Consider the following 24,612-nt stretch of genomic DNA (forward strand, 5'->3'; position numbering starts at 1 on the left):
TAATTTTTTTATTTGATATTATTATTATTATTTTTTGTCCTTTTGTCTGTGCACATGCCCCTTCCTCGCTCAGGGCCATGTCACATGTCCAATCTGGGCAGATTGCTTGTATTCAGTGAATTGTAAAAAGTCTGAGTCATGTGTTACCTTGTGATGAAGCCAGGAATCTCTCAGCTGATGAGGAGGGCGGGGGCGCTTACATAGGTCCCTATGGAAGTCCTATGACACATGCCCTGCAGAAATCAATTTGTGGTTTTACGAAGGCCTTAAAATTTGTACCACTTGACCTGGCGGCGTGTTGTGTGATCTCCTGGTGGGCGTCTTGTTCACATTGTAACAAAAAAAGCTTGATCCTGACACATTGTAGCAGTTGTCGTGTAGAAATGCTGAATTATTTTTGGCTTTACCATGCAGATGACTATAATGTATTGTTATAATGGTAGCCGTCACACCTACGGGGGCCCATCCCCTCTCAGACCTAAAGTGCAGAACATAGTGATGTTTATATGGAATGGAGTCTTACTTTTTGCATTATTCGTGTGCTCTGACATCACTGCTGAATACTGTGACATCAAAAGTTCATTATACCAGCATTTTTCTTGTGCAGTGATGTCATAGTGTACATTATGCCTGTTCTGTGGCATCTTGATGTGAATCCTGTGTGCGCTGGCCCGGCGCTCTGACGCCACCTTGTGTGCGCTGGCCCGGCGCTCTGACGCCACCTTGTGTGCGCTGGCCCGGCGCTCTGACGCCACCTTGTGTGCGCTGGCCCGGCGCTCTGACCTCACACTGGCCAAAATATCTAAAATGATCATGCGTTTTCTTGTATCGAATGTTCTCTTGAAGATGGTCATGGTGAAGGGGGGGCCCCGTTCCAAGTTTTGCTGTGGTCCACCTAGAGCAGGGGTGCACAACCTGCGGCCATCGATACCATTCTGTGCGGCCCCCAACCATCTGGTAACAGACATGTGTAATACCCCAGAGTGGCATTACCACTCCTACGCCCAGCTTCTATCTGTGTATACTAAGATCATGTCATCTTGTGTGTTTATTTCAGGTCCACTACACTGTGCATTCCTAATAATGTTCTGCAACTGTTATGTTCAAATGTAATGTTCCTGGTTCACCAGCAGGTGGTAGCAAACATGGCAGAGCTGCAGTTAGGTAGAATGGAACTTTCCATTCCATTCTAACCCCCCCTCTATGGAGGAGTGTGAGAGTCCCACTTCATGTAGGAAGGGTGGGGATGAGAGTTAGTGAGTTCCAGCTTACCCCCTGACCAGGGAGGGTGTGCCGGGCATTTCTCTCCTGGACGTGCCCAAGCCTGCCAGAGCACCTTCAGCTCTGCTGGTCATGAAGGCCACAGCTTAAAGCCTCAGGAGCCAGGAGGAAAGTTTCCTGGCCTAATTAAAGGGAGTCTGTCACCAGATTTTGACCTTTTAGACCGCTTACATAGCGCTCTAGCATAGCAGTCTATGATTCTAATGGTACCTTTGATGTTTTCTTGTGAAGTTCCCCCAAGGCAAAAACTGACTTTTATTCATATGTAAATTAGGGCTCGCAAGTGCCCAGGGGCGGCGTTCACCTCGTTGGTGCCCAGGCTGTTCTGCCTCTTTTTGTCATAGCCCCGCCCCAGCCTCTTCCTCTGCCCGCCCCGCTCTTCCTTTGCGTCCTCCTTCTAAAGTTCTCTGCAGCGAGATCCCGCGCCTGCGCTCTCCATTGCTTGGCCGGGGCATGCTCAGTAGCTACTGCCATGCCCTGCCCACAATGGGCATCGCAGTGCACATGTCCTGGCAAAGCTATGGATAGCACAGGTGTGGGATCTCGCTGCAGAGGAGGACGCAGAGGAAGAGGCTGGGGCGGGGATATGACGAAAAGAGGCAGAACAGCCTGGGCACCAACGAGGTGAACGCTGCCCCTGGGCACTTGCGAGCCCTAATTTACATATGAATAAAATTCAGTTTTTGCCTTGGGGGAACTTCACAAGAAAACATCAAAGGTACCATTAGAATCATAGACTGCTATGCTAGAGCGCTATGTAAGCGGTCTAGAAGGTCAAAATCTGGTGACAGACTCCCTTTAACCCTGCTTTCACACCTGAGCGTTTCCCAAACGCGCGTTTTTGTCGCACGTTTTTATGCGCGTTTTTTGTAATAGTAAACGCGCGTTTGACGCGCGTTTGTGTCATTGACTGCAGTGTCCTATGGCCACAAACGCGCGTCAAAACGCCCCAAAGAAGCTCAAGTACTTGATTATGCGTCGGGCGTTTTACAGCGCGATCGTACGCGCTGTAAAACGCCCAGGTGAGAACCATTCCCATAGGGAAGCATTGGTTTTCATGTCTTGAGCGTTTGAACGCGCTGTAAAACGCTCAGGTGTGAACTTAGGGTAAGAGACAGACTATAAAGAGAGAAGTTGCAGCATACAGCAAAAGCAAAGTTATACAGTCAGATTGTCAGTACAGCAGAGCCAGAGAGCAACAGATGTAGGAGAGACGAGTTTGCCTGCCAGAGTTTTAATGCTAAAGCCTGCTGGGACCGAGACAGTCTGTAAATCGTTTTGGAGAACGTTTATACAAAGTAAGGCCTCATGCACACAAATGTATTTTGTTTCTGTGCCTGTTCTGTTTTTTTATTTCTTAAATTTATTTTTTTTCTTTGCGGATAGGATTTCAGACCCATTCATTTTAATGCGTCCGCAAAAAAAGCGGACAGCATACCGTTTGCTATCTGCATCCGTTTGTCCGTTCTGTAGCCCCGCAAAAAAATATAGATGTCTGTTTTACAGACAAGGGTAGACATTATTACAATGGATCTGCAAAAAAAAACGCATGACATACGGATGTCGTCTGTTTTTTTGGGGCGGACCGCAAAACGCATACGGTTGTGTGCATGTAGCCTAAAGCTGCTTTTCAACTGCATTTCAAGGTCTGGACTCAAGTTATTCTTTTATCCCTCAACTATTCCCCCTATTTGTTTGCTTCGGAGCCAACGCCTGGGGACCAGGCGTGTCCAGGTAGGAGCACCGCAACACTCACAACTCGCATAAAGGGACATTTTAGGCCACCCTATACCACTCGGCCATTCCTACACCTGGGTCCTCTAATAGGGCCCCAGGGGGCGGCCCGCTGCACATGTATGTCTATGTCTTGTGGCTGCTCAAATGTATTTTTCATGTATTCTCTTATTAGATGGGAGTCCTAGAAGTGTAACTAGACATTTATGATATATACTGTGTGTTCAATATGCCATATACATAGTTTTTCAGTTGGTAAATACCCATTTAACTTTATTTTCAGCCCTTGGAATTGGTTCAGTCTGACAATGTGGCCCCCAACCAGAAAAGGCTGTGCACCCCTGACCTAGAGGTTACTTGTCAAGGCCTTGAATAGTGCAGCACTTTGCCCTTTGTCAGTGAATTGCAACATGCAGAACATATCACGCAGGTCTTCCAGTTCAGTCACAGTTTTGATAATGACGGTGGTAGTCACAGTCAGGCGTTTCGCAGTGACGACGTGGTCACACCGGTGTCCGCCAGCAGCTAAGCGGTCTTCCATCATACCCATCGCCCTTTCTTTGTATGTCGTCGTTGGATCAAAACGATTTTCCAGGACTTATTTGCAGCGTGCCAGCTGCTTGGGCAGTGCGAGGACTGGTGGGGGGCATGGGAGTACTGACCATGACAGCGTTTGGTAGTCCACATGGTGGCTAACCCCGCTCCAGCGCTCGTCCAGGCCGCACATGCAGTGAGTGGAGTGGGCGCCTTTCTCGAGGAACACCCTTGACTTTGAGGTCTCCTGCCTGGTGGTGGCTGGGATGTCCTTATAAGTGTCGGCTACTCTGATGGGCTTTCTATAGATGCGTGTAAGCGCTCTCAACATTTCAGCGGGGTGCAGTCTTCCAACGGATGGACATTCCATCCCAGTAAGGTGGCGGGTTCTGGAAGCAATATACCCTGACAAAATACAGTAAAGTCTACAGCCGTATACCTGCGTTACCTTTACTGTCTGTCCAAGCACTGTCCCTTTTAGGTCCTCAACTTTCTGTAAAAGTTCAATTCTTCCTTCCCTCCGAGGTTTTCTTGTGGCAGGGTTACTTTTCTGGCAGCTTGATATCTCACAGGGATGGTGTCTTCCCTGGAAAAGGATTTTGTCTTGGCCTCCTTGGCAGGAGCTCTGGCTTTCTTACCAGAAGACTCGCTAATTGGGGGCTGGGGCCAGCCCACTACCCAGCAACTAAGGCTGAGTACTGCCAGTTAACTCTTTCCTACCCATACATAGCCTTTCTAGGTTACATAGTGCATAGATCATAGTGACCATCAAAGTCAACATTTTAACCGCTTCAGCAGTGAACCATAACATTAACCCTTTAGCAGTCAACCAGCGAGTCACTGCATATTGATAATCTTTATCAGTATCTGATTGGTGAGGGTCCAACTCCCAGGAAGCTTTTTGAACAGGCTGTGGTGCCTCTTCCTCTGTTTGTGACGTCCAGTCAATCAGTCGCATCCGAGGCAGAACTGACTTGGCTACGGGCCCCGGGCATATGTTTTTTATATTTATTATGTGACTGAGTGGGTGCCGGGTTGTATGGCAAGTGAGGGCTGTATTCACGAGCTGCAGGGAAGTGGAAGTTGCTTGGTCAGATGTGGGGGGGGGGGTTCTTATTACCCCTTGGGTCACATGGTCTAGGCGCAGCTCAGTCCCATTCAAGTTCCCCCATAATACCCAATTTAAGAACTGAACTAAGAAGGTATATGTTCTATGTTGCCTATCAATCCGATCCCAGCATTCATCTTCCCTCGGCTTCTAACATTAAAGAGGTGATCTACCGGTAATTGGTAATTTTGTACGCCCCTAGATGATTTCATTTGTCATCTCTGCTTGCTGTTGGTGAATGGAAAACTTATAATTTGGATCCAAAGGCTGCAAACCTGTACAGACCTAATAGTTTACACAGAGGAAAAGGCTGAACGGGTTGTCCAGGATTAGAAAAATGTCTGCTCCCTTCCAAAAGACAGCGCCACCTCTGTCTATGGGTTGTGTCCTGGTATTGCATTTTGGACAGATTTTTGGTATTTATTCTTCCGCGGTGAGAAAAAAGCACCCCCGGATTTTTCCAAGGTAACTATTCCACCCCTTTCCCTCACAGCACAGGCCCTTTTTTATGATATTCTCTTTTTACAGGATGCTGTATGGAATGGCGCAGTCTACTGTGCTATTAAATACTGTTAAGTACCAGCCCCGCAGAGGGAAAACCCGCTTGGCTTCAGTCTGGCTAATGTCGCCCTATGGACACGTTTAGCGTGTACAGCACTAGCTTTCCAGCATACACTCTAAACGAGGTGTGAGCGCAGCCTTTATTCCATCAGAGGTGTCCCGTTCACACTTGTGTTGCGCGGTCAGTGCTGGCTCTCTTCTGGCAGTGTATATATATATATATATATATATATATATATATAATCTCGTACGTTTCTATCTGTATTTCGCCATAGCAATCTGCACCTGCTAGGGGTTGTGCGGGCTGAATCTTCTATATATATATATATATATATATATATATATATATATATATATATATATATATATATATATATATATATATATATATATAATTTCATCTCTTTCACATTTCGGCTGCCGATCAGAATGTTCTAATAGTTGGGATCCAGAATCTGAATTTGTATTTTTTTTTTTTTTTATAATTTGCCAATTTCCCTCCAGACGAGAGACTGGCAGGCTGGGGTCTGTGTTTGGGGGGCGAGAGAAGGGCATTCTGGAGGGCGTCTGTGTTTTGGTGGGCAGTCTGCGGGGGTCTGTATTTGAGACATCTGCATTCATTTTAGAGTGTGTTGAAGAGGGTTGATCTGCACTTTTTAGGTGTCTTTAGATGGGGGTATGGCCTTATGTAAATGGAGGAAGCCTGAGTCCAAAAATATTGTAAACCTTATGGCCTGTTTTTTTGTAGACACATCATAGGAACTATTGTCTCCCTTTGGAGTACACTGGGGTCGGGAGAAAAAGTGGTCCGCTAACAGAGGTCTCGTGTGGCTAGATTGTGAAGAAATACTCCATAAAAATGTATACTGTTAAGTCCAGGGCAGAGCCTGAGGGGGTGGAGCATGACACCGGGATTCAAAGACAAGAGCCATGCTCTACCTGCTCAGGCCCTGCACTAGGCATAACTCAATGTATTCGTTTTTCGAAGGCCTTCTATGTCATAGTCCAGTGGTAGGCAGCCTCCGACGTGCCAGCTGTTGTAAAACTACAACTCCCAGCATGCACACTTGCTCTGCTCTTCTCAGAGCTCCCACAGATGTGAATGGAGCATGCTGGGAATTGTAGTTTCACAACAGCTGGGGTGGCTGACCCCTGTCATAGTCTAAGTGGTTGCTTTGGGCAACACCGCCAATCGGATTGACGTTTGGTTGCACCATTCTTGGTAAATCTCCGTCTTTGGTAAGCGATCCATAATATTGAGATTTATAATAATCCCGGGAAAACCCCTGTAAGTATGGAGGATTCCTCCGGCAGACGGCGGTGCAGACATGATGCATGATTCTTCGCGGCACCGGCATCTTTTACGAAACATATGTTTAAACAGATGAGACGCTTTGCTGGTTATAAAGTGCCAAACGAACATGATTAACAGAATGAGCGCCAATAATAACATGTAATAATCGCACGCAAACCCAGCAGAGCCCGGCCAGGAAGCCATTTACTCCGCTGCGCTTGCGAAGAGTTGCAGCAGATGGGCTTGTAATGTAATTAGGAATCTTTGTGTTAAATGAGGCATTATTTAAATTGGCTGCTAATTTTCACATCTATTAACCCGCTGAAAAATGGAAAATGCCGCAAATTCTATTTTTATTTTTTTTCTGCTGGTTAAGCAGTAAACCAAAAAGAATAAAATTTTCTGTCCAGCCAGATGGACTTGGATGTCAGTGATGGCGATATCGGGGGAGGCGTCGTCTGCAGAAAGTGGCTCTCCAGCGATGGTGGAACTACAACTCTCAATAGGCTTGCCTCCTGAGTTTGAAAATCCTATGGATTTGAAGGAGTTTCCCAAGACTTTTAGGGCTCATGCGCACGAACGTGTTTTGTTTCTGTGTCCGCTCCCGTATGCGGAACCATTCTCTTCGATGGGGGCCGCAAAAAAGACGGAAATGACTCTGTGTGCATTTAGTCTCCGTATGTCTGTTCTGCAAAAAAAAATAGAACGTGTCCTAATATTGTCCGCATTACAGACACGGATAGGACGGTTCTACTAGGGGCCAGCTCTTCCGTTCTGCAAAGTACGGAATGCACACGGACGTCATCCGTATTTTTTGTGCATCCGTGTTTTGTGGGCCACAAAATGCATACGGTCATGTGCATGAGGCCTTATACAGTTCAGTATCTGATCCAGTGGCGTAACTAGAGTGTTATGGGCCCCAGTGTAAACTTTGTTCCTGTCACAGTAGTTATGCCAACTTTTGTGCCCCCTCACAGTAGTTATGCCAGATTAGGTGCCCCCTTACTCTAGTTGTGGGCCCCATTTTGCCTCCTGAACCCTCTCCAGACTGCAGCTTTATGAAAGAATAAAAACCACATACTTGCCTTCTTCCCTGATGACGCGCTCCCACACCCGCACCGCGCTGCTGGCTGCGGGAGGAGCGCTGAAAGCCCGGGAATCGGCCTACGGCACAGCCAGCAGCGCTATGTGCGGCCTGCGGGGGGAGCGTCGGAGCTCAGAAGAACGGTCGACCACAGAGCGGGGAGGGCTCCCTGCTTCACTCTGAAAACGAACAGTGACCAGAACTACCGTGTGGGTGCTGGAGCGCGTATTATGCATGTTTGAAGCATTGTCACTGTACTTCAGACCGGGCCCCGTCAGAGTGCTCCCGTTACATGTGAGTGCAGTGGCCCCCGATCTGATCAGTGGGAGTCTGACACCCGGGGCCCCTGCTGATCACGCAGTAGCGCTTTGTCCTTCTCAAGCTTTTCCTAGGCCATGTGACATCACATTCATCAGTCACATGGCCTAGGCTCTTTTCAGCCCCTTTTGAAGTGAATAGGGCCCGATCACAGGAGCACAGCCGCGAGGGTCCCGAGTGTCAGACCCCCTCCGATCAGATACTAATGATCTTTCTAGAGGAACCACTTTAAGGCTACGTCTACACAACGACATTTGTCGCGCGACACATAGGGCACAACTACACTGCAACATTTGTAGCGCAACATTTTGTTGCACCAATGTCGCTCGACAATTTTTATAATGGCAGTCTATGGTGTCGCACTGCAACATGCTGCGACTGCAACGCAACAGTCGCAGAAAAAAACATCTCAAATGGATTTTCTGCGACTGTTGCGTCGCAGTGGCAGCATGTTGCAGTGCGACACCATAGACTGCCATTATAAAAATTGTCGAGCGACATTGGTGCAACAAAATGTTGCGCGACAAATGTCGTTGTGTAGACGTAGCCTAATACTTCTCACAGCTGAAGGTTTGCTACAAATGTGACCAGACTGGAGAATAAACTGAACTCCGGAATGATACATTGTAACAAACGATCAGGACGGGGGAGAGATTCCTGGTGTTGAGATTGAGTTCACATCTGCTTTAGGCTTCCAAAATGGAATGCAGACCTGGGACGAATGCGTCGCATGACTGGCGTGGTCTGTGACAGACAGACCCCAATAACTTTATTATGGGTCTATCATTAGTTCATCATGTTGCATTATTGTGTTTTTTTTCTGATGTAATCAGCCTAAGGCTACATGCACACAATCGCACTGTGTTTTGTGGTCCGCAGATTGCGGATCTGCAGAAAACTGATGCCGTCCGTGTTCGTTCCACAATTTGCGCAACGGGGCGCTCATAATAGATATGCCTATTCTTGTCCAGAAAATGGACAAGAATAGGACCTGTTCTATTTTTTTTTTTTTTTTTTTTTTGTGGGGCCACAGAACGCAGCAACAGAGTGCTGTCCGCATTTTTTCCCGGCCCCATTGAAGTGAATAGGTCCACAGCAGAGCGGCAAAAATGCGGCTCGGATGCGGACCCAAGCAAATGGTCATGTACATGTAGACTAAAAGTGATGGCTAGACTAAGTGCAATTGTAACAAACCCTCAGATGCAAATGGAATTAGGTCAGGATCTGTTTAGCCTCTTCTGGATTTAGTTTATTAGAAAGTTTATTAGTTGTGATTTATTAGAAAGTTGCCAAAAATTCCATTATACAACAATAAAGCTTTATATAATGGTTTAAATGGCAATTGTTTAAAGGACTGTGTAAATAAAGTTTATTGAAGGACGCTCAAGACGTACTACACTTGGTGTCCTACTCATTCTCGTGAGCCGTGTTCCCTTTTTGAATATTCAGTGTATTTTATATTTGGGCGCACGTGATTTCGGGTGGCAATGGTGCACTGACTTTAGCCTGGGAGTTTGTTACATTTTTCGAGGCATGAGGTTCTTTGTGGCTCAGTAACTGCCTCTGGTGGATTCTCTTTCTGTGTTCCTGACTGCTGCATGGCCGCCTCTCAGAATCCCATACTTTAAAGGCGTCCAGCTGTGAGAGATGACACTGGCCCGGGAGGCAGATAATAGATTGCTTCTCCTGGGAATCCTCACTTCAGAGCAATACTGAAGACGTCTGCCTAATGAAGGGAGGAAAATGGAGGTTTTATTGGAGCCCTATTTGACTGTGCATCTATTATCACTAGCGATGGCCAATGGGAAAATCGTAGTAGTAGAAATAAAACAAGAATATAACTACTATAATACTGCCTCCTATGTACAAGAATATAACTACTATAATACTGCCTCCTATGTACAAGAATATAACTACTATAATACTGCTCCTATGTACAAGAATATAACTGCTATAATACTGCTCCCGTGTACAAGAATATAACTACTATAATACTGCTCCCGTGTACAAGAATATAACTACTATAATACTGCTCCCGTGTACAAGAATATAACTACTATAATACTGCCTCCTGTGTACAAGAATATAACTACTATAATACTGCTCCTATGTACAAGAATATAACTACTATAATACTGCTCCTATGTACAAGAATATAACTACTATAATACTGCCTCCTATGTACAAGAATATAACTACTATAATACTGCCTCCTATGTACAAGAATATAACTACTATAATACTGCCTCCTATGTACAAGAATATAACTACTATAATACTGCCTCCTATGTACAAGAATATAACTACTATAATCCTGCCCCTATAGATCTGTATTGTGACACACAGGATTGCAGTGTAATAAGAGGAGCTGCGGGTTTCTGTCACCTATACAGATGTAAATGTTTCCGCACTGCAGAGATATGTGGAGAGCAGATCACGGGGGCAGGGATGTTTCTGGACATCTGCCAGCACTCTCACAGACGTCCTCTCCGCTGCATGGATGGGCTGATAACAGGGAGCACTGCATTGCATTCCACTACAGAGATTAGAGATATTCCGCCATACCCCTTTATGAACACTGATCTGTAGAGTGTAGGTGTACTGTCCCTTTAATTCAGTGACTATGGGCACTCCTTCTGTACAATGTGTCCAGTGTGCCCGTGTTGCCTTGCTGGGCTGACTGGTGGGCGATCAGATCTGCGAATGCCCGGGGCTGTCCGCTGATTGTCTTACATTCCACAGTCACACACCAGATCTTGGCACATTTCTCAGTAACATGGGAAGATCTTCCTTCTAGAAACACGGGCGCCTCCCCCCAACCACAGGGGACGCCCCCTATATTACACTATTAGCAGATTCCCCTCTTACTCTGCAATGTGTTACTCTCCTTACTGACAGGCCTGGCATCTATTAAACTCCCTGACAACCTCTCCTGTTAACCCTTTCAGGAATGCACGCGTTTTAGGCGTTCTCTGTGAGCTAAACGGCCTGCACTCTAGACATAATACCTTCTCTGCTACATTGTGACAAACTCTCAGGGCGGAATAGTGATTATGTACTGCTGGGGAAAATATAAACTGGATACCATTGTAGCAAATCTTCACCGGCGGGAAATATTAGGTCTGTGCTGGTTTTAGCCTCTAATTGTGTAAAGCGGAGGATTTCCATTCAGTGACAGCAAGCAGCGTAATGGAATTTTAAAGTTCTGCCTGTCCCTAGGGAAGCTGATTGACCACCTAATGACGTTCTGAATTCTAGGAAAGCTGGGTGGCATTCCCAGGTGGTTCGCTAATGGCTGCCCAACCTTCTTGGTTAACAGTTGGGACTCCAAAGACATACTGATGGGGACCTTAGATTGTGAGCCCCATTGGGGACAGCTGGATGCTGATGTCTGTAAAGCGCTGCGGAATATAGTAGCGCTATATAACTGCATTAAATAAATAAATTGGAGCTCCCTCCAATCCTGGCTGTAGAGCAAAAAGGCTGTTTGCAGAGCAGAAGCGAATGCAAAAGTCAGTGGATGGTCATTAAGGGGTTAAAGGGGATGTCTCCTTATAGGCACCCTCTTAAAATGAGACTAGCTGATTACCGGGGATCCCGAGACAACATGTCAGACTGCTGATTTTGCTAGGGTAAGGGCTTGTTCACAAGCAACGTGTTTTAGAACAGGAGGCCTTCCGCCACTCTAAGTATTTACAGGGAGTCTGTCAGCAGGTTTGACCATGGTAAACTGCTGACGGCACTAGCTACGGCCTGGAAAGAGCAGGACAAGCACGCCTTTTGCTGAGCTTTTGTCATCATGAGCAGTAAGAATATAACATTTTATTCTACCAGGTTTGGCTCCTTTAAAGGCTATGTGTACACCTTTTAGGGGCAATTTGTTTTTTTTATTGCATTGTACTTATTTTTAGCTAAAAATCATTTTTTCAATTGTTTTTTATTAAAAATATGGAGACCTTTTCTCTGTACAGAGCTGAGATGCTCTAATAGAGGGATCTGGATTTTCTCTTTTTCAGTCGGGCAGGGAGCTGACTGGCTCCTTTATCTTTGCACTCTGACATTATAAACACTCATTATAGCTCAGTTCCCATCTAGAATGTGGCTTAAATAAGTGTTTATTGACCTCTCAGTAATTTAGAGATCAGTGTTGTTAGATGACGGCAGAAAGTGAAAGCAGGATTCGCACAGCTAGAAAAACTCTTAACCCTTTGTGACAGAATGGCTCAATATTTTTTAATAAAGGCCAATTGAAAATAGAGTTTTTAGCCAAAAATGAGTAAATTGCAATCATAAGCAAAAACTGCCTTTTAAAGGTGTTGGCCTATATTGGTAGGTGCAAGTCGCACCTCTGGGACCTGCTCCCATCTCCAGAATGGGCCCCCAAGACGCAACATGCTCTCCACTCATCCCTATGGGAGTTCAGAAAATAGCAGTTTGGCTCTTTTCGGAACTCCCATAGCAGTGATCGGAGGGTGGCAGTGAAGGTCACGTTCTGGAGATAGGTATAGGTCTTACCTCTGGGACCTGCACCTATGTGACATGGATGGCATTTCCCTAGGATATGCGCGATGAGATCGACTAACCCCAGACATGGACGCCCCTCTGACATTAGTTGGCCCTGATAGGGAATATGGACAGGATTTTGACCTTTGTTCCCATGTAGTACGGTATCACCAGGGTTTGAAGTGCGGATACGCTGTAGCTAACTATGTAGTTGGAGCATGTATGGACGGACTGTATGATGCAGGACCTATCAGAAGTCACAGATCACGTTCTCTCACTGCTCCATCTATATGGAATGGACTTGTTCAGCCTGAGCTTTTTGATTTATGAACTCAATGCGAAAGTCGTAGTGAAGACTAGAATTCGAATCTACAACAGACGACTCTGCTGGGTGAAATGTTAGTGTGATAATGCTATTATTTTTGGGAAATGTCCCTTTATCGCTAATTTTAAGCGTTTTTATTTTATTTTTATCTTCCAGTTAAACATATTGGTGGACACGGGAAGCAGTAATTTTGCAGTCGCTGGAGGCCCAAATCCTGACGTTACGGAATATTTCCATTGGGTCTTGTGAGTGTCGGAATCATGTGACAAATTCTGATGGATGCGTCTTATGTGTTTCACTCTTTGGCGGAATGTCTTCATTACTACTCCCATTATCTTTTGATCAGGGGGAGGTTCGGGGTTATTGTACTTTCCTGAAGTGGTGGTGAGGTATTCCTGTTATTCTTAAAGTAGAGACATCAGATCCCCACAACCACCACCACACACACCAGATGCTGCAGAGCCTCCAGATATATGTATACACCCCCGGCTCCTCACTCATTGGATGCTGCAGGGCCTCCAGTCACTCCAGATATATGTATACACCCCCGGCCCCTCACTCATTGGATGCTGCAGGGCCTCCAGTCGCTCCAGATATTTGTATACACCACTGGCCCCCCCACTCAATGGATGCTGCAGGGCCTCCAGATATATGTATACACCCCCAGCCCCCCCACTCATTGGATGCTGCAGGGCCTCCAGATATATGTATACACCCCCAGCCCCCCCACTCATTGGATGCTGCGTAGCCTCCAGTCGCTCCCAGATATATGTATACACCAGTGGCCCCCCACTCATTGGATGCTGCAGAGCCTCCAGATATGTTTACACCCCTGCCCCCCCCCCACTCATCAGATGCTGCAGGGCCTCCAGATATATGTATACACCCCCAGCCCCCCCACTCATTGGATGCTGCGTAGCCTCCAGTCGCTCCCAGATATATGTATACACCAGTGGCCCCCCACTCATTGGATGCTGCAGAGCCTCCAGATATATGTTTACACCCCTGCCCCCACTTATCAGATGCTGCAGGGCCTCCAGATATATGTATACACCACTGGCCCCCCACTCATTGGATACTCTGTAGCCTCCAGTTGCTCCAGATATTTGTATACACCCCTAGCCCCCCACTCATTGGATGCTGCAGAGCCTCCAGATATGTTTACACCCCTGCCCCCACTTATCGGATGCTGCAGGGCCTCCAGATATATGTATACACCACTGGCCCCCCACTCATTGGATACTGTGTAGCCTCCAGTTGCTCCAGATATATGTATACACCCCTAGACCCCACTCATTGGATGCTGCAGAGCCTCCAGATATGTTTACACCCCTGCCCCCACTTATCAGATGCTGCAGGGCCTCCAGATATATGTATGCACCCCACTCATTGTATGCTGCAGGGCCTCCAGATATATGTATACACCCCCAGCCCCCCACTCATTGGATGCTGCAGGGCCTCCAGATATATGTATACACCCCTCCCCCACTCATCGGATGCTCCTGAGCTTTGATATGTGTACACCGTCTGCCCCCCACCCATCAGATGCTGCAGAGTCTCCCGATATATGTATACACCTTACCCCCCCCCCCCCCACACCCTGGATGCTGCAGAGTCTTCATTTACTGTACAGCTGCTGCTGAGCCTCCAGATATATGTATACACCTTACTCCCCCACCCCCCTGGATGCTACAGAACCTCTAGATATATTTCTACAGGCCCCTTGGATGCTACAGAGCCTCCAGATATATATTTGTATGCACACCTCTGAATGCTGCACATCCTATAGATATATACAGTATATGCAGCAGAACTTTGAGATATACAGTGGCATGCAAAAGTTTGGTCACAATTACTGTTACTGTGAACAGTGAGCAAGATGAAGATGAAATGATCTCCAAAAGGCATACACGTTCCCTTTGTATTTTAATCAAAACGATTTTTATGTTCAACTTTTACATTTTCAAAATAAAAAGGAAAAGGGTCTGAAGCAAAGCTTTGGGCACCCTGCAAGGTTAGTACCTAGTAGCACTTCCTTTGGCAAGTATCACAGCTTTTAATCACTTTTTGTAGCAGCCAAAAGTCTTTCATTTCTTGTTTGAGGGATTTTCATCCATTCTTCCTTGCAGAAATATTCCAGGTCTGTGAAATTTGTGGGCCGTCTTGCCTGCACTGCTTTTTTTTAGGTCGGTCCACAGATTTTCAATAATGCTCAGATCAGGGAACTGTGAGGACCATGGTAAAACCTTCTGCTTGCGCTTCTTGAGGTAGTTTCAGGTAGTCATTTCCTCAGTTTGAAATGTCATTAAGAAATGGCATCTAACAGAAACAGTGGAGGTCAAGAGAAGGTCTGGAAGACCAAGAAACATTTCAGGAGCAGCTGCTCATAGGATAGCTAGAAAGGCAAATTCGGAATACCCGCTTGACTGCAAAAGGCCTTCAGGAAGATTTAGCAAACTCTGGAGTTTTGGTACATTCTTCTACTGTTCAGATACACCTGCATAAATATGGCCTCTATGGAAGATTCATCAGAAGAAAACCCCTCCAGAGTCTTTACCAGTCTTGCAAAAGAACATCTAAACAAACCTGATGCATTTTGGAAACAAGTCCTGTGGAGCGATGAGGTTAAAATAGAATTCTTTGACCACAATGGGCAAAGGTATGTTTGGAGAAAAAAAAGACACAGAAAAACACGTTCTCCAACCATGAAGCATAGGGGTGGATCAATCATTCTTTGGGGTTGTGTAGCAGCCAATGGCACCAGGAACATTTCATGGGTAGAGGGAAGAATGGATTCAATGAAATTCCAGAAAATTCTGGAAACAAACACAACACCAACTTGTAAAAAAAGCTGAATTTGAAAAGAGGATGGCTTCTACAAATGAATATTGATTCTAAACACACCTCAAAATCCCCAACAGACGACCTCAAAAGACACAAGCTGAAGGTTCTACCTTGGTCCTCATCAATGAACATCATTGAAAATCTGTGGATAGACGTCAAAAGAGCAGAGCATGCAAGATGGCCCAGGAATCTCAGAACTGGAAGACTTCTGCAAGGAAGAATGGATGAAAACCCTTCAAACAGGAACCAAAAGACTCTTGGCTGCTACAAAAAATGATTCAAAGCTGTGATACTTGCCGAAGGGGGTGCTACTAGGTACTAACCATGCAGGGTGCCCAAAGATTTGCTTCGGACCCGTTTCCTTTTTTATTATTTTCCAAATAAAGATGAAAATAAAAATGTATTTTTGCTTTAAAATACAAAGGGAATTAGTCATCTTTAACTTTATGCCTTCTGGAGATCATTTCATCTTCAACTTGCTTAACTTTTCACAGTAATTGTGACCACGGGACGTCCAAATGTTTGCATGCCACAGTGTATGCACATCCCGGGAACCATCTGAAGAGACATATACCCCTATGGGCTGCAAAACCTCCAGATATAACAATCCTCTGTATATAGAACATGGCCGACCACATTACAGCCCCTGTGTGGTTTGGATGTGTCCTTGTGGACTCGTACAGGCGGTGAGTCAGTGCAGGGTGTGAGGGCGATAAGATCGGAGGATTGTATGCTAAGCCCAGGGATCTGTCTTCTCAGGTTTATGTATCTCTAATCCCTTGCATAGTGGGACGAAAACTCTGCAGATGTAATTACACACCAGGAAGGTCAGTGATCTAGGTATTGATCCAGGTCTTTGCGGGATGTTGCCAGGTAAGGTAACTACGACCATCCCGTACGCTAATTGTTGTCAGGCAGGGACGCCACGTAATCCACCATCAAGACTGACAATTACTTGTTAGCAATCTTCATCCTGAGCTGCCTGCTTCATGTAGTGAAAGCACAGAAATCTGGACCTTCTGCCTACTAGGACTGAACTAGGAGAAGAACATGGCTCTATAGTTTGGTAAGGCTACTTTCACACTGACGTTTGGTGCGGATCCGTAATGGATCTGCATAGACTGTTCCGCACCGATAATACAACCATCTGCATCCGTTCAGAACGGATCAGTTTGTGTTATCTTTAACATAGCCAAAACGGATCCGTCTTGAACACCATTGAAAGTCAATGGAGGACTGATCCGTCCCCATTGACTTGCATTGTGTGTCAGGACGGATCCGTTTGGCTCAGTTTCGTCAGATGGACACCAAAACGCAGTGTTTTGATGTCCGCCTCCAAAGTGGAACGGAGCCAAACTGACGCATTCTGAGCGGATCCTTATCCATTCAGAATGCATTAAGGCAAAACTGATCCGTTTTGGACCGCTTGTGAGAGCCCTGAACGGACCTCACAAACGGAAAGCCAAAACGGCAGTGTGAAAGTAGCCTAATCCGGCAGCAGACTGGTCCCTCGGGGGCCGGATTATCAGATGCTTTCAGCTCATCGTAGAGATTCTAATGTACTGAACCGTTACTGCCCCGAGATAGGTTTGCACAGCTGCAGATCTAGGCAAGGACTAGCCCTATTGTCGTGAATGGGTTAATCCTCAGTTCAGTGCACCTCAGTGAGGTTCGTGGTTTGTGCCTCAGTTCCACCATATTGATGTCACCTTCTTGTGTTTTTCACTTCAGTTTCTTTACGTGAATCTGTAAACAGGAATGTCGCCCTACAGGTTGTACCAGTCGCGGCCATCACATCACGATATCTGCCTCATGGGTTCAGCACGCTTTTTACTTCTGTATGGTGGTGTTATGGTGTAGCAGAGAGGATGCAGAGGTTGAAACTGCACCCGGGCCCCTGAATACAGTGTGTCCCAATGCCACAGAAGAACTAATCCTGCAGGGCGCAATGCGTTGTATGATCTAGTAATCCTACACACAGCAGCCTTACAGCACAGGTTATATTTTCTATGTAAACCCTGCCCATGAGTACAGGCCACTCCCCTGAGGTTCTATTATTATGCAGTCAGGATAAACCCAATTAAGAGACTGTCTTCACATAAGTGCCAGTAGGGGGCGCTCATGGCATACAGATTTATGTATGTCTATTTATTTAATATTTTTGCTATGACAGAATACATTGATAATATTAATAATTTAATACTTTTCATTGGGGGCCAAGAAGCTTTAAGGTTTGTCATCATAGTAGTGTAGTAAGGGGATAATGTAATGTATTGGCTTTCCCTGGAGTATCACTTTTAAATGACGACACATTTCGATCGGCTGTCTTTTTTTTTTTTTTTTTTTTTTTTTTTTTTTACTGGCCTCTCAGACTGGTGACTACTGGGATATGGACTGGAGGAGGAGGAGACTGAACTTTTGCATTGAAATTTGGATCTGTCAGTGCTCCAGGCTAAGCGTTATAGTATTGGAAAATAAATCCCACTAAAGAGGAGCTGTCACCTCTCCTGACGTCCCCATGTAATAACCATTCTGGAGCATATATTCTCGCGACTCGATGTAGCGACATTCCTCTATTATTCCTACTGGAAGTCTGCAATACAGGCCTAGATGGGGGGGGGGAGGTGTCCGTGCACTGTCCAATCGGTGCTGCCACTGTCGGACTGTTCAGGGACACTCCTCAGGACCCCAACACTGTTTGCTAACAAATGCACCATTCAGGTTCAGAGACTCTCTTTAAAGAGAGATTACACAGAGATAATCAGTCTAATGGAGTCCAGATGATCAGAGACTCCATATTTACACCTTAAACCCCAGGTGGACCTGTATTGCAGACTGCTAGTAATTCATTCATAACTTCTAGTAGGAATAATAGAGGAACGGCACAATATTGAGTCATAAGAATAGATGCTCCAGAATTTTTATTGCATGGGGGAATGCAAGTAGTTACTAGACGGGTTCTCTTTAAATGGGTTGTCCCAAGGTTTAAACGTCCTATGTCCCCCCCCCCCTCATATGAATGGAGTGGTGGTTGAACATGTCTCTATGAGACGGAGACGGTGGAGTGCTGTACTCTGCTGCTGCTCAGCCGCCCCTCGAGATGAACGGAGCAGCAGTGCACACTCCATTCATATCGGGGGATACCCGACTTCCATGCTTGTGATAAGCGGTGGTCCCAGTGGGGGGGAGTTAAAGGTTCCTCAATGGAAGCGCTTATTAGTACCGGGTCTGTACAGCCGTACAGGAAAATACCAGCAATTAACATTGACCGTAGAAAAAAATTACCGCCACTAAAATACCGGCGCAGCCAGTGAGATGGCGGCCGGGTGACAACCCTACCCATAATGTGGATACAGCTAACACAATGTTTTGTAAATAGAATATATTATATATATTTTTCCTTTGTAGGTCCACCACATACCAGTCTCTTGGAATTGACGTCGCTGTCCGGTACACTCAGGGAAGCTGGAGCGGAGTTCTTGGAAAAGATGTCGTTAGTCTCCCCAAGGGAATAAATGGCAGCTTCGTAGTGAACATCGCCTCCATCCTGGAGTCCGACAGCTTCTTCATGCCTGACATCAAATGGCAAGGGATTCTGGGACTGGCCTACAGGACCTTGGCCAAGGTAAGTGGTCGTGTGCAGTCCCCCCAGAAGAACCGGACCCGCACTTCAGCTGCAAGCATTTTCAAGTTAAAGGGGTTTTATGCTGATGAGCTATCCTTAGGATGGGTCCTCAGTATCTGAGTGGTGGTGGGGTCCGACTCCTGGAACCCATACCCATGCCGATCAGCTGTTGGCGTGCGCCATGGCCTCCTCACAGCTCACCAAGCACAGCGCCATACATTGTATAGTGGCTGTACTTGGTATCGCAACTCAGCCACATTCACTTCTATGGGGCTGACCTGCGTGTAGGCCATGTGACTGTTGAACATGTCCCTTACTGGAGGCGGGTAAGCCCTGTGGCCTCCTCAAACAGTTGATTGGAAGGGGTACTGGGAGTCGGACAACCAGATACTGATGGTCCATACTGAGGATAGGTCATTGGTATAAAACACCTGAAAAACCCCTTTAATGGGACTAAGCTGCAGTACCAGGCACCGCCACAGCTGTGAATATGGCGCTGTGCCTTGGTAAACAGTGGAAGAATCACTGTAAACTTTTTGTCCTACCTTTTTTTAATTTTTCTTTCCTGTCTTCCAGCCTTCAAGCTCTATCGAAACTTTCTTTGACTCCCTTGTTGAACAGCAGAAGATCCCGAATATCTTCTCCATGCAGATGTGCGGAGCTGGCCTGCCCACCAGTAACTCGGGCAGCAACGGTGGCAGCCTGGCAAGTACCTGTGATAACATCTCATTAATGCTAAATACATCAGCAGCGGCTGCATAAATCTCTCTTCTAGTTTGCTACAATGTGTCAGTCTGGGTTCTGGGGATGTTTTGCTCACAGAGCATTGTCTAGACTGTAGACAATTGTATCCAAACTTCTATTTTGAAAATAGTGAGGAATTGAAATACAGTGAGGAACATTTATCAAATGTTTTAAAGTCACACGGGGACCCTCGTTTCAATCATCGTTGAGGGTCTCCATCCGGAACAGCCAGCAAACGCAAACTGCTACCAGTCTTTCTTAACCACTTCGGTTGGTAGGAAGCTAAGGCTGCCCATAGAAACATAGAAACATAGAATGTGTCGGCAGATAAGAACCATTTGGCCCATCTAGTCTGCCCAATATATCTGAATCCTATGAATAGTCCCTGGCCCTATCTTATATGAAGGATAGCCTTATGTCTATCCCATGCATGTACTTCAACAGAGCCTTCTGAAAGGCAGTATGCACTTGGCTGCTCAGAACCCAGGTTATTTCTGTGGAGTAAGGTTGCAGAAAACAGGTGTGAGCTCACTAGAAGCAGGTCTATCAAAATTACCAGGAAGAAAACCAGGGTCAGAACCAGAAAAGACAGATAGGTCCACACACAGGTTGAGGGGTTAATCCAGAAACAAGCCATTGTCAGAATACCAGAAGGATGACTGGGTAAGGAGTTAATCCAGAAAACAAGCCACAGTCGGTGAACGAGGAGGTCCAGAGTTCAGGTACAAAGCACAGAGGTTGAAAGACAGGACAGTGACCATCAGCTGGTCATAACTGAGTAGAAGACTTAAAGGGGTATTCTGGTTTTGCAATTTTCAGCATCAGTTGACAGGAAACATTGTGTTATTGGCTGTTAATCTGTAATGGTCTGTTTTCCTGCACTCCATCATGGTCATGTGACACATATGATACCACTGTGTTGGCTAACCCGATTACATCATGTGTGCATTTGAGGAGTGGTACGGCTCTACCCTGTAGACACAATATCATCAGTGACCTTGCCTCTCAGGGCGGTATTCTGCTGATTTACCTGGACCCTGCCCTGTAGACGTAATGTCACTAATGATGCTGTGTCTTGGGCTGGTTTCAGACGAGCGAGTGTCACATTCCGGCCTCGCAGCGCAGCACCCGTCCTGACCTCCCAGCACCGCTGGGGTCGCATAGCATTATATTGATTTATGATGCGAAGTAGCCCTTACAGAGCTGGAATGTATTGGATAACACTGACAAGCATTATGTCAGTGTTATCCAGTACATTCCAGACCTCTAAGGGTTACATAGCATTATATTGATTTAGGATGCTATGCGACCCCCGACAGTGCTGGATGTTTAGGACAGTCCGGAGGGTGACACTCGCTCATCTGAAAGGGTCCTTAGGGTGGGGTTTTTCCTGCAGGGCTTCATTCAAGCAGACTTGGATCCAAGGCTGCCTTCAGGGATTTCAGGGCTCCATACATTTGCCGTATGCCCCATATCTTATTTACACGGTTTACTAGTCACCATAAATAATGTGTATTTACATCGAGTATTTTGTATCCCTGTAATCATCATAACCTGTACAATATCGTGAACACATTATTTATTGTGATCTGTAAAGGGCGCACATTTCCCCCCTTTTATTTCAGTAATACACTATTTATTTAGTGTTCTGCTTCTGGAGGAAAAAATTTACTCACAGAACATTCAGTCCCATCCAGGCAGGTCTGTAGTGTAATGGTAAATATTCTGACTGCCGTACAGAAGGTCTGGGGTTCAAATCCTGATGACGACCTGTTAAATACTTTCTTTAGTAAAAGTCTGTATTGGAAGAGGACCCCTCCCCCAACCCATATCATCTGACCTGCAGTAAGTTTCAGTGCTGGTCGGGGTATTTTATATTTTTTCTTTTAGTGTAATCTGGGAAGCTCCTTTAAAAACCCCTGCCTAGCTCTGGGATTGTACACCGAGCCAGGAACCTGATTGGCTTCCAGCCTCGCCGATTGGTTGACCAGCCGGGGCTTGACTGGTATGTCATGGCAACCCTTCAGCACGGCCATGCATGGAGTTTTGGCTGGGTAAACTCCTGACAACTATCCTGTGGCTCGGTGTTAAATGTTGTCAATGGGCCAACCCCTTTAAGAAATGTGGGTTTCTGTATTGTATGAAATCTTCTGTAGAATGGTTGCAGATATTTTAACCCTTTTTGTAGAAACGTTGAAAACAAAAATGTAAAAAAAATACAAAAAAATGTAATGCTCTCTGCATACGAGCAGCTTTTTATGCTGTGGTTCCCCCTTCAGGTCATGGGTGGTATTGAGCCGAGCCTGTACAGCGGTGACATCTGGTACACGCCCATCACTGAGGAGTGGTATTATCAAGTGGAGATTCTCAAGTTTGAAGTAGGAGGCGTCAACTTAAACCTGGATTGTACTGCGGTAAGTGAAAAAAATCATCTATAATGGATTGATGGGGGGGGGGGGGGGCTGACTCCATGCACCCCAACCATCAGCTAATTGGAGGAGTTGCAGTTGCGCTGTGTTTGCCCGGCGCAGTGCCATGCTTTGGGTTGTGGTTGTATCTGGTATCGCAGTTCAGTCCTGTACACTTGGATAGGACTGAGCTGTAGTACGAGCCATTACCAAATGTGCAGAGCTGCACTCGCTAGACGACCAACGGAAGATGGTGCCACCGCAACCCCTTCAATCAGCTTCCAGGAGTCTCGGGTCCCAGCTGCGCTCCACCTCCCAGCTGGTAACGGCATTCCCAATTATTTCCCGCCATGTCAAGACAAGAGCAGGAAGTGGAGCGAAGCACGGACCTGAACAGCAGCAGCGGATGATCCAGGAGGAGAGTAAAATCTAGTTTGATTTGGGGTGGGGTTAACCATGGCTTTCATGGCTATTTTCTTCTCTGAGTTGTCACAGAGGTGTGGGTTTAAAAAAAATATTTTTTGTTTTATTTTCTAGTATAACTCCGATAAAGCCATTGTGGACAGCGGCACGACCCTCCTGCGTCTACCCGACAAAGTTTTCAACGCGGTGGTGGAAGGGATTGTTCAGACTTCTCTGGTGAGCAATAGGATAGCACTTCAGGCTTTTGTAAATAATTTTTGAACATTCAACTTTTTGAATTCTTTTATTTTTCTTTATGCTTTTTTTTTTTTTTTTTGCTCTAAAAAGAATAAGGGAATGGCGGATACTTTGCTCAGTCATGCCAGAGCTTTACTTGTGCAATTAGTATGTTTGCACTTCTTTCTGGAGACAGCACGTACGTTCTCTCCTTTACCAAACAGAACACGTAACTGGAAAATGCTCAGTCAGGACAGCGCCGCCGCCTTCTGAGCTCCGGTTGGATAAAAAAAATTTTTTTTCATTTTATATTCATTGGTTCTAAGTTCTTATACTGGACCATTAGAAAGTCAGTTATAGGTAGTTACATAGTCGGGACGGTTGAAACAAGACTCGGGTCCATAAAGTTCAGCCTGTCATCCTGCAGTGTTGATCCAGAAGAAGGCAAAAACCCCTATGAGGTGGTCACCAATTGCCCCAAATTAGATTTAAAAAAAAATAATCCATCAGAACATTCCCTGGATCTCCAGAAATCTAGAACTGTAAACTGCAATATTTTTCATTCAACAAAGTCATCCAGGCCCTTCTTGAACTCGTACAATGAATCGGTTATCACAGCCGCCTCCGGCACAGAGCGCCATAGTCTCACTGCTCTTACTGTAAAGAGTCCTGTCGATGATGAGCTCCATAGTCTCACTGCTCTTACTGTAAAGAGTCCTGTCGATGATGAGCTCCATAGTCTCACTGCTCTTACTGTAGAGTCCTGTCGATTGAGCTCCATAGTCTCACTGCTCTTACTGTAAAGAGTCCTGTCGATGATGAGCTCCATAGTCTCACTGCTCTTACTGTAAAGATTCCTGTCGATGAGCTCCATAGTCTCGCTGCTCTTACTGTAAAGAGTCCGGTCGATGATGAGCTCCATAGTCTCACTGCTCTTACTGTAAAGAGTCCTGTCGATGAGCTCCATAGTCTCACTGCTCTTACTGTAGAGTCCTGTCGATGATGAGCTCCATAGTCTCACTGCTCTTACAGTAAAGAGTCCTGTCGATGATGAGCTCCATAGTCTCACTGCTCTTACTGTAAAGAGTCCTGTCTGAGCTCCATAGTCTCACTGCTCTTACTGTAAAGAGTCCGGTCGATGATGAGCTCCATAGTCTCACTGCTCTTACTGTAAAGAGCCCTGTCGATGATGAGCTCCATAGTCTCGCTGCTCTTACTGTAAAGAGTCCTGTCTGAGCTCCATAGTCTCACTGCTCTTACTGTAAAGAGTCCGGTCGATGATGAGCTCCATAGTCTCACTGCTCTTACTGTAAAGAGCCCTGTCGATGATGAGCTCCATAGTCTCACTGCTCTTACTGTAAAGAGCCCTGTCGATGATGAGCTCCATAGTCTCGCTGCTCTTACTGTAAAGAGTCCGGTCGATGATGAGCTCCATAGTCTCACTGCTCTTACTGTAGAGTCCTGTCGATGATGAGCTCCATAGTCTCACTGCTCTTACTGTAAAGAGTCCTGTCGATGATGAGCTCCATAGTCTCACTGCTCTTACTGTAAAGAGCCCGGTCGATGATGAGCTCCATAGTCTCACTGCTCTTACTGTAAAGAGCCCTGTC

At 46.0% G+C, this 24,612-nt stretch overlaps 1 protein-coding gene across 1 annotated transcript in view; it reads left to right on the top strand.

Moving 5' to 3' along the window:
• BACE2 (beta-secretase 2) overlaps positions 1-24,612 on the top strand; it is a 46,777-nt gene that overhangs the window by 11,511 nt on the left and 10,654 nt on the right. The window contains exons 2-6 of the mRNA XM_044287481.1: positions 12,899-12,987; positions 18,995-19,211; positions 19,788-19,916; positions 22,235-22,369; positions 22,901-23,002. Of these exons, the coding sequence (XP_044143416.1) occupies positions 12,899-12,987; positions 18,995-19,211; positions 19,788-19,916; positions 22,235-22,369; positions 22,901-23,002 (672 nt within the window). The remainder of the gene's footprint in view (positions 1-12,898; positions 12,988-18,994; positions 19,212-19,787; positions 19,917-22,234; positions 22,370-22,900; positions 23,003-24,612) is intronic.

The sequence above is a fragment of the Bufo gargarizans genome, chromosome 3 (assembly GCF_014858855.1).
Source record: "Bufo gargarizans isolate SCDJY-AF-19 chromosome 3, ASM1485885v1, whole genome shotgun sequence".
Classification (NCBI taxonomy): Eukaryota; Metazoa; Chordata; class Amphibia; order Anura; family Bufonidae; genus Bufo; species Bufo gargarizans.